Source organism: Procambarus clarkii, chromosome 49 (assembly GCF_040958095.1).
Source record: "Procambarus clarkii isolate CNS0578487 chromosome 49, FALCON_Pclarkii_2.0, whole genome shotgun sequence".
In the NCBI taxonomy this organism is placed as follows: domain Eukaryota; kingdom Metazoa; phylum Arthropoda; class Malacostraca; order Decapoda; family Cambaridae; genus Procambarus; species Procambarus clarkii.
The window spans coordinates 7,260,399-7,270,663 of NC_091198.1; the positions used below are offsets into that span (position 1 = coordinate 7,260,399).

At 38.6% G+C, this 10,265-nt stretch overlaps 1 protein-coding gene across 1 annotated transcript in view; it reads left to right on the forward strand.

Annotated features, from left to right (window-relative positions):
* Positions 1-1,470: 1,470 nt before the first annotated feature.
* LOC123763275 (Brf RNA polymerase III subunit) overlaps positions 1,471-10,265 on the forward strand; it is a 9,242-nt gene continuing 447 nt past the window's right edge. Inside the window, exons 1-2 of the mRNA XM_045750390.1 lie at positions 1,471-1,620; positions 8,252-10,265. The exon at positions 8,252-10,265 is cut by the window's right edge and continues 447 nt beyond it. Coding sequence (XP_045606346.1) covers positions 8,266-10,227 — 1,962 coding nt within the window. The 5' untranslated portion in view covers positions 1,471-1,620; positions 8,252-8,265 and the 3' untranslated portion in view covers positions 10,228-10,265. The remainder of the gene's footprint in view (positions 1,621-8,251) is intronic.

Here is a 10,265-nt window from a genome sequence, read left to right on the forward strand (position 1 = left end):
AGGGAACTGTACATTCGTGAGCGTAGAGCATCAGCAGAGAACAGAGCAGACAGAGAGACTGGACGATTGAACCGCCGCCGAGACCAGGCTGTCGGCCGGACAGGGGGGGACTGTCCGTCAACGCCCTCCACCCTCTCTCTATCCAACTTAGGCTCAGAAACTTTGTGAGTGAACTGTAAAGTGACAAATTTGATGTTTCCAACTGAAGGTGTTGTGTGATTTCAGGGGCAGTCAGCTGTAGTGTCCTCAATGTCTTGTTTAATGACTCACATTGTATATTAATATTGACATAGTGAACATTAAGTTGAATTGCCTGAATTATGATACTTATCATGTTAAATATATATTTGATTAACTTACTTTTTAATCTGACTTTAATTGTGTTCCCTAGATCTTGGATTTTCTGATATATTGCAAGCTAGAGTGTGGAGCACTCTGAGCTTACTGGTTTTAAGATTATAATATACGAGTACATGCTGACAGCAGATACATTTGATAACAACCTAGAGTACAGACAAGTTCCATTCCTTGTCTTGTATGTACTGAACTAGAATGGATGGTAGCAGCTACTTTCTACCTTCTACGTCTACTTTCTACCTTTTACTTTCTACTTTCTACTCTCTCTCTCCTCTCCCTCTGCCTTTTCAAACTTTCCCTTCCACCTGACCACACTCTTCGCTACTCCCAGACTCCTTTTACTCCTCTCACCTCCCTTCTACCTTTCTACCTCCCTCATCTCAAACCCTCACTCATTACTATCATTATTTATTTCCTTCCTTTTTATTTCCTATACGTTACACAACCACTGCAAATTACCTCAAGCCTATCATCACTCAGCAAAAATCTGCTATCAGAATTTTAACACTGTCTTCAGACAAAACACGGTCCCTCTGTTTAAGTCCCTTAACATACTAAATAACTCACTCAACACATTTTCATGTGCTATCTACATGTATAAAACATTGTTCCTGAAATGCTAATCTTGATCTGAAATTTTTCCTTGATAGATGTAATAGAACCCATGAGCACCACACCATAAATAAATATCTCTTTGATATCCCCCAGAGTTAGACTAAATCTGTGCAAACACTCCATACAAATAAAAGGACCCAGTCTTTGGAATATATATCTTTACCAGTATAATCATCGCTGTCAGCTTATGTTGTAGTTATTTGTTGATATAAAAACTTTGCTATAATGTACCATTTCATCTTACCTGATATGTTAGATTAAGGACCTGCCCGAAACGCTATGCGTGTTAGTGTCTTTGCATGAATGTAAAAATTCCAATCTTGTGTAATTGCCCAGTCTTGTGCAACCTTGCCCGAAACGCTGTGCGTATTAGTGGCTTAAGGTATTGTATGTACTAGCTCTATCTATAAATCCAACATTATGTTTGTAACTCATCTTCTATGGATGTACTTTTACCTGAATAAACATTTTGATTTTTGATTTTGATAATCTCACCAACCCTTTGTACCTCGGTGTGTGTGTGTGGAGGCGGAGAGTAACCGCCCAGGCTCCCTGGCTCGCCCGTGTCGTCTGTTGTACACAGGATAAACAACAGTTATTCTCATATACTTATCCACATATGTGTAGTGTTCCCTGTGTGAACTCTTGGTAAGTAGATTAATAAGTAGCAACCTCTAAACTGCGAGAAACACGTTTCGTAGTTGATATCGCCAAGGTACGAAATCGATATACGGCAGACAGTCTACCGTGTTATTAATTATTCTGGTGTTGAGGAGTAACTTTGATAGCGATGAAGGTTGCACAGTTACCAAATATAAATACATATGTGTCTTGTACAGTTAATATTTCCCCAGCTAGCCCATGATGGGGTGTTTGGTGTTGTCGTCCCACCTGCAAGTGGACACAGGCTTCCTACCCTCTGCTCAGTTGCTCGTACATGACAATGTAATAATTATACCTGCATACATCAGGTTATACTAAACATGAACACTGAATATTATGTATTTGTTTATAAAGCATCGAGAAGCTACTCACAAACCATTCATATAATTAGTCAAGGTTGGGATTAGGTTACAATAAAATAGGTTCATTATTTGATGCATATTTTGTAATGTTGTATACTGTATAGGGTATAATTATTACATAATAACTATGGTATGAATTGATCAGAAAGTACGGAGAGATGGTACATGCTTAACTATCTGCGACTGCCATTGTACTTCGTGTGCATTTTGTACACCCTAACATCCAAATTCTGTAGTGTATCTATTTTTGAAGGTGTGGATGGAAATGGGTTTGAAGACTTTCCCTTTCAGTGCATTCCACTTGCTCAATATGCATATGCAATACTAAGAATTTCATAATATTTGTGACATTTAGTTTCCAGATTCCACCAATGTCCTCTTTTTTTTTTCTCTTTCCTCTCAATTTAAATAGGCTGGCCTTGTTTTCTTGCATATCAGCCAATCCTCCTATTTTGGTAGTACTTATTGTAATGCTGAGGACATATACCAATGTTCAACTCAATTAGAAAGTAGAAATTGGAACTTTATATTGAATTTTGACAAACTGGAAAAGATTTTATATTTATGTTGCAAAGACAAACTAACCTAACCTAACCTTCCTAAGCCTAATACATGATATCTGAGGCTTAAAGTAATAAATATGTGTGCTATACTAGGCCTAGGAATATTTGTTTTTTTAGCTTCATTTTTGGGGGGGATTATAAAGTGAATACTGTAGTACCAAATTCTACTATGTAATTGACTAGTACATCAATATTTGTACTATGGAGCACAAAGTTACAAAAACTACTATCTAAACAGGAGGATGGGTTGTATATATTCCCTTCATTATCATGTATGTACAGGGGTACCTCAGTTTAAGAGTTTAATTCGTTCCTGGAGATGGCTCGTATTCCGAAGTAATTTCCCCATAAGAAATAATGGGAAATGAATTAATCCGTTCCTGACTACCCCAAAAACCCCACATCAAACTAAATTTTTATACCTAATTCATCTAAATAAACCTACAAAACTATGTACTTAGCTCTTGCCAATATGGCTTCAGACCCAAAAAAAGCACTAACGATGCACTTATTAGTATGCTTAACTTGATTCATACAGCACTTGATAAAAATGAGTTCCCTGTTGGGTTATTTGTGGACCTGCGTAAGGCTTTTGACACTGTCAACCACCAAAACCTTCTTCTTAAATTACATCATTATGGAGTCAGAGGACACTCCCTGCAGTACTTCAAATCCTACCTTACAGACAGGCTCCAGTATGTTTCTGTGAATAATTCAATTTCTCCCACCCTACCCATCAACATTGGTGTTCCTCAGGGCAGCATGCTTGGCCCTCTCCTCTTTCTCATCTACATTAATGACCTTCCAAATGCCTCCCAACACCTCAAACCAATTCTATTTGCTGACGACACAACCTTCATTTACTCCAGTCCTGACCCCCTTGCTCTAAATGCCACAGTAAATACTGAGCTAAGTAAAGTCCATCTTTGGCTAACTGCCAACAAACTCACCCTTAACATTGACAAAACTTTCTATATTCTGTTTGCCAATAAATCCTCTAATCAAATAAATCTCAAAATAAACAATACCCAAATTTGTAACAAATTAGATGGCAAATTCCTTGGCATTCTCATTGACCACAAGCTGAATTTCCAGGGACACATTCTAAATATATCAAAAAAAGTTTCAAAAACTGTTGGCATTCTTTCTAAGATCAGATATTATGTACCCCGCCCTGCCCTGGTGACCCTATTACTCCCTCATCTATCCATATCTCAACTATGGTATTTGTGCTTGGGGTTCTACTACCCAAAATCATTTACGTCCTCCAATTACTCAACACAAAGCTGCTATTAGGACAATATCCAACTCTGGCCCCAGACATCACTCGGTACTCCTACTCAAATCTCTGAATATGTTAGATATTAAGTCACTGCACATTCTCTCATGTGTATTATACATATATAAAACGCTGAACTGTAATGCCAATCCTGACCTCAAAAGTTTCATAGAAGGTTGTAACAGAACCCATGAGCACCACACCAAAAATAAATACAGTTTTGATATTCCTAGAGTACTACTTAATCAAACTAGAAATGCTCTACAAATCACGGGACCCAGAATGTGGAATGATCTTCCCAACCATGTTAAAGACTGTACCTCTCTCAACCAGTTTAAGATAAAAATGAAGCTATACCTAATAAATTCCCTGTAACCTACCTTACCCCTCTATTGTCAACCAATGTCTTTTTTTTTTTTAAATGGCACTGCTTGTCGACAGAATTGTATTTGTGCTGCTTTTTCAGCCATGTTCCCCCCTTTTTTATCTCTTTTTTTTTTTTATTTGTTCTCAACTCATTTTATTCTTTATGCTCAATTAGTATTAAGCTTCAGTCATTTAAGTTTTTCATGCTCGAAACGCTTTGCGTAATAGTGGCTTTAGGCATTGTATGTACTAGCCCTATCTATAAATCCATCACTCTTTGTAAAATCTCTTGTATGTTTGTACCTTACCTAAATAAACATTTGATTTGATTTGATTTGATTTGATGTTCAAGTTATTACTTACCCTTGCTGAGGACCCTTGTTGGGGGGAGCCGGTCGGCCGAGCGAACAGCACGCTGGACTTGTGATCCTGTGGTCCTGGGTTCGATCCCAGGCGCCGGCGAGAAACACTGGGTAGAGTTTCTTTCACCCTATGCCCCTGTTACCTAGCAGTAAAATAGGTACCTGGGAGTTAGTCAGCTGTCACGGGCTGCTTCCTGGGGGTGGAGGCCTGGTCGAGGACCGGGCCGCGGGGACACTAAAAAAAAAAAGCCCCGAAATCATCTCAAGATAACCTCAAGAGAACTGCTGTTGGTGTATGGAAGATGTGAGGAGGAGGGAGGAGGAGAGGTGTTACTGTTTGGAAGGGGAGTCTCCTTCCATTATACCATCAGGCAGTGAGGACTTCACTGGTATGCACACTCTGGCACATTTTGCCTGCATACCACTAGGACTTGCTTGTTTTACTAAGAATCTGTCTAAAGACACTTGTTTTTCCCTACATTTTAACACTTGTCTGTATTAAGACATCACATTGTCATTTAAAAGGTCAATGCAACGGCCTGCTACAGCTTTATCTGGGTGAGTTTTTTCAACAAAACTTTGCAGTTCTTCCCATACTTCACACATTTTCTTAATCAAGAAGGGACATCCTCTACTGCCTCTACTCACAGCTATTTTCTTAGGTTGAACCTTACCAATGGCTTTCTTGAGACCCATGGCGAGATATATAATGACAACTTTTATGCTCAAATGACCCAAAAAACGACAAAAAACTGTAAATCCTTGTGAAGAATTCAGGTGGGATAGTCACTGGGCGCGAGACACTGGTAAACTGAGGCGCGATCGCTGTGCCACTATGCGCTAGTCGGCTTGTACACGTATCAACAAACTCGTGGTCCGAGGTAACCCTCGCCTTCCGAGACACATTTTCCGAGGAAATCCTGCTCGTATTCCGAAAAACTCGCATACAGGGACACTCGTGTTCCGAGGTACCACTGTAGTGATCATATCCTATTACTATCCTATTAGTCCTATTACTATCATATCCTATTAACACTCTAGCAGTTCCCATGGCGAAGTGGTAACACACTTGCCTGGCACTTCACGAGCGATTTGGCCTGGGTTCATGTCCTAGCCAGGGAGGATTTACTTGGTGCCAATCCATAATTGTAGCCTCTGTTCACTCAGCAGTGACTGGGTACCTGGTTAATAAAATTTGGTGTGTCGTATTCTGGGGAAAATTAGGATTAAGTACTTGCCCGAAACGCTATGCCTGCTAGTGGCTGTACAAGATTGTAGGAACTGCTCTATAGAGTTGTGTGATTAAATTGCCTAAACTTATCCTAATAGTTTAGTTCTCTGTTCTTACAATGAAAACAAACTTCAATACTTCAAGTTTCTTGTTTATGAGATGCATGTTCTGTCAGATATGTATACTCCAGTAGGGTAAGTTTGCTGGTCTTCAGACACCTAAGTAAGATGTTTTCGGTGGCTTAAAGATTAATAATTCCCAGTACTGATATATGGTTTATTGCAAAAGATATGGTCACTTCAAAAAGTCAAATGTAACACAAGGAGCAACAGCTTGAAGCTCAATGAGCCACAATGTAGGACAGAAAACAGGAGATACTTTGACAAATTTAAGGAATCTAAAGCCCCCAATATGGATAGAATATAATCTAAAATTGTAAAGGAACTGCCCAGCAAGCGGTACCACTGACACTCCAATTCAGAAATATCTGGACTAAGAGGAAGTCCTGCTAGATTGAAAATTCAGTACTGTATACAAATGTCATCCCAGCTTAAAAACAAAAAACAAAACAAAAAATTCAGTTTGGCAGAGAATTACTTACCAATCAGCCTAACCTCCCATCTTCAAGCTTATGAAGAGAATCCTAAAAGGGAATAATTTACCATCTCACAGTTGACAATCTAGTAAAATCAGCAAAATACGTTTTTGTTAAAAAAAAGGCTTGCCTTGCTAACCTATTCAAATTTTGGGAAACAGTAGCCAGCTATTTTAAAGGACTTTCAGTAGATGTAGAATACATCTACTGAAAGTAATTTCATATGGTACTACATGAAAGATGGCCTTGGAAATAATAAGCACATGGAATGAATGGTAAAATACTAGAATGGATAAAACTATGGTTAAAACAAAGAAAGCAAAGGGTTGTCCTAAATGAAAATGAACCTTACTGGCAAAAATGTGTTGAGTGGAGTACCACAAGATTCCATCTTGGGGCCAACTCTCTTTGTCATCTGTATTTACCTAAATTTAGCTGAGGACCACTAACACACGAGTGGCCTTTGAGACATAACCAGCAGCTTATTACAGGCCCCCCCATTTGTTCAGATGATTTTTTAGCTGGATTTTAAAGTTCAGCAGACTTTTGGCATTTATGGCTTTGGGGGGCAGGCAGTTCCATGGGTTTATAACCCTGTGGGTGAAAAAGCATCTCCTGTTTTCAGTCCTACATTGTAGCTTATTGAGTTTGAAAGCATTGCTCTTTGTTTGTGTTACAACTGACCTTTTGAAGAAATTGTCTGGATTAACATTATCCAAATTGTTCAGTACTGTATTTTAAAAGTTTCAATGAGATCCACTCTTGTCATGCCTGGTTTTGCAGTGTTAGTCTTGTGGCCCACAACCATTCCTGGTATGAAGTTGACTTGGTTCTGGAATATTTCATATCCTCCACACCTCCACCACCACTATTTCATATCCTAATCACATATAGACAAGAATAAAGTCACCGTTTCATGTCATCCTATGCAGAGGATACTGTACCAAAATCAGCATGAAAATTACCTTGTTAAAAGACACTAAAACAGATGCAAACAGGTATATATAATCTTCCACTGGACAAGAAAAAAATAGCCAAGTGCCTGCAAGAAGTACCAGTCCAATTGGGTTGTATTGTATATGAGAGCCTGTGGGCTAGGCTTGGGAGTAGAACAACTTTCAAAACCCACTCCAAGTGTGCACAAGGATTACAAATTAAGAACTTAAATGGAAAACAGGAATCATCAAGACAAACCTGACCCCAGGCTGGGACTGGAGAGTAGAACTCTTGGAACAGACTGCAGGCAAATTCATCACCTAAAAATTTCACAACCAAAGCCACTGTTACAATCATCACAACTACACCCAACACTACCACCAAAACTATAACAACCTTTATTACCACAGCAACTGCCATACATAAACACTAACAACCCGAAACTCTTTGCGTAATAGTGGCTTTAGGCATTGTATGTACTAGCTCTATCTATAAATTCATCAATATTTGTCAATATTTGTATCACACCCTGTATGTATGTACTTTATCTGAATAAACATTTGAATTTTGAATTTTTTGAATTTGAACAAAATGCCCACAATAACTGCACCCATCTCTGCAGTTGTTACAGCCTTCGCAGTCATTACAAACAAAACATTCATTGCATACACATCAGTCACTGCGGTCATCTCAAGCACTACAGACACCACTACCACTCTTTAGTAAACAAGCCTGCACACATTTTTCTATCTGTACTCGTCTGGTGTGATCAAAACATTTCTGTTTATAAGTCTTAAATACTGTATTAATGTAAGAATTGTAGCATGCTGCCTAAAAGTACAGTACAGTATTATTATTAGAAGCAAGTAGCTAAAGAAGGAAACTATAAGTTTGCTCATCGTGATACTTTCCTCAATTTCAGATGAAAGAGACAAGATGTCGTCACGTTGTCATTACTGTGGCTGTGGGGAAATTGACATTGATCCTGCTCGTGGAGATGCTGTTTGCACCTCCTGTGGTACAGTTCTGTCAGAACACAACATTGTTAGTGAAGTTCAATTTCTTGACAATTCTCATGGAGGAAGTTCAGCTGTTGGGCAGTTTGTTGCCTCAGATGCTGTTAGTAAACGGCCTATGTTTAGAGGTTTTCATGGAACTTTTGCAAGAGAAAGCAAAGAAATCACACTTAATAATGCTAAAAAAAAGATAAATGCACTTGCACAGCAGCTGCGTCTCAAGCAACAAAGTATTGAGACTTCTTTTAACTTTTTTAAATTAGGGTTAAGTAAAGGACTTACACGTGGCAGAAAAACTAACCATGTAATTGGTGCTTGTGTATACATCACTTGCAGAACTGAACAAACAGCTCACATGCTCATTGATGTTAGTGATGCTCTCCAAATTGATGTTTATGAACTTGGTCGAACATATCTTCGGTTATCTACAGCGCTGTGTATAAATATCCCTGCTATGGACCCATGTTTATATATATGGAGATTTGCATATAAATTATCATTTGGTGATAAAGCACACGATGTATCCGAAACTGCATTAAGATTAGTTAAACGAATGAAACGTGACTGGATGCACACTGGTAGAAGACCATCTGGAGTATGTGGTGCTGCACTAGTTATAGCTGCTAGGCTCCACAACTTCAATCGTACCATTACAGATGTTATAAAAGTTGTGAAGGTTCATGAATCAACATTACGAAAACGTTTGACAGAATTTGGTGAGACCCCATCAAGTGCCCTGACATTAGAAGAATTCATGACAGTGGATTTAGCTGAGGAACAAGATCCACCAGCATTTAGGGCGGCAAGAAAACGGGAACGTGAAAGGGTTCAAATGCTCTTAGATAAGCAGGAAGACTTAGACAGTGAACTAACAGAGCTTCAGCAAGAGATAGAGAAGCATTTGGAGGAAAGAAAACGAAAACTGAGAGGTATTTGGGCAAAGTATGATAAAGAAGATGTGGAAGAAGAATTTGTTGAACAGGAAAATGCTGACACACACAAATTTATAACAGAAGCAACATTAGAAACAATAAATAAATGCCTTGATGATTCATGTGAAGATGAAGTAAAGAAAGAAATAAAACCTCAGGGAATTGGGCCTTCTGCTGCAAGTCTTGGCCTGAAAGAGACTATAGAAGAGTGCATGGAGATTCGTCCTGCTGATCCAGAACCAGAAGATAATGGAGTCTTAGACTTGGCTGGAATTGACGATGTTGAAATTGATTCATATATAATGTCTCATAGGGAGATAAAGTTAAAAACAGAATTATGGATGAAAATAAACAAAGAATACTTGGAGGAAATGAAAATTAAGGAAGAAAGGGAAAAGAAAGAGGCAGAAGAAAGGGAAAAGGAAGGAAAGCCACCAAAGAAGAAGAAAAACTATACTAAAAAGTCAAAGAGTAATACTCCTGCAAATACAGCTGGAGAAGCAATTGAGAAAATGCTTTTAGAGAAGAGACTGTCAAATAAAATAAATTATGATGTCCTTCGTAGCCTGAATGGTGATGAAGAAGAAGGAAAAGTAGATATTAAGGAAGAGAAGCCAAATCCTAAGCTTATAAAAGCTGCTCCAGTGGAAACTCCTAAAGGTATATCATCTGTACTCCATTCATTAACAGGAAAGCGACCTAGGAATCCCAGCAAAGATGATAAGGATAACGTGTCTAAAAAACCATTGCATGATACAAGCTGTGACTCTGTTAAAACTAAACAAGATGAAGAGGGAGATGAGGAGGAGGAAAATGAGGAAGATGACCCAGAAGAAGAGGAGGAGGAGGAGGAAGATGAGAGTAGCTTGTCCACCTTACAACTTCTACAGAGAAGAAGAGGAGAATATAATGGGAATGATGAATACTATGAAGATGATTATTATGATTAATTGTCAACAGCTGTCTGATGCAGCTTGTTATAAGTACA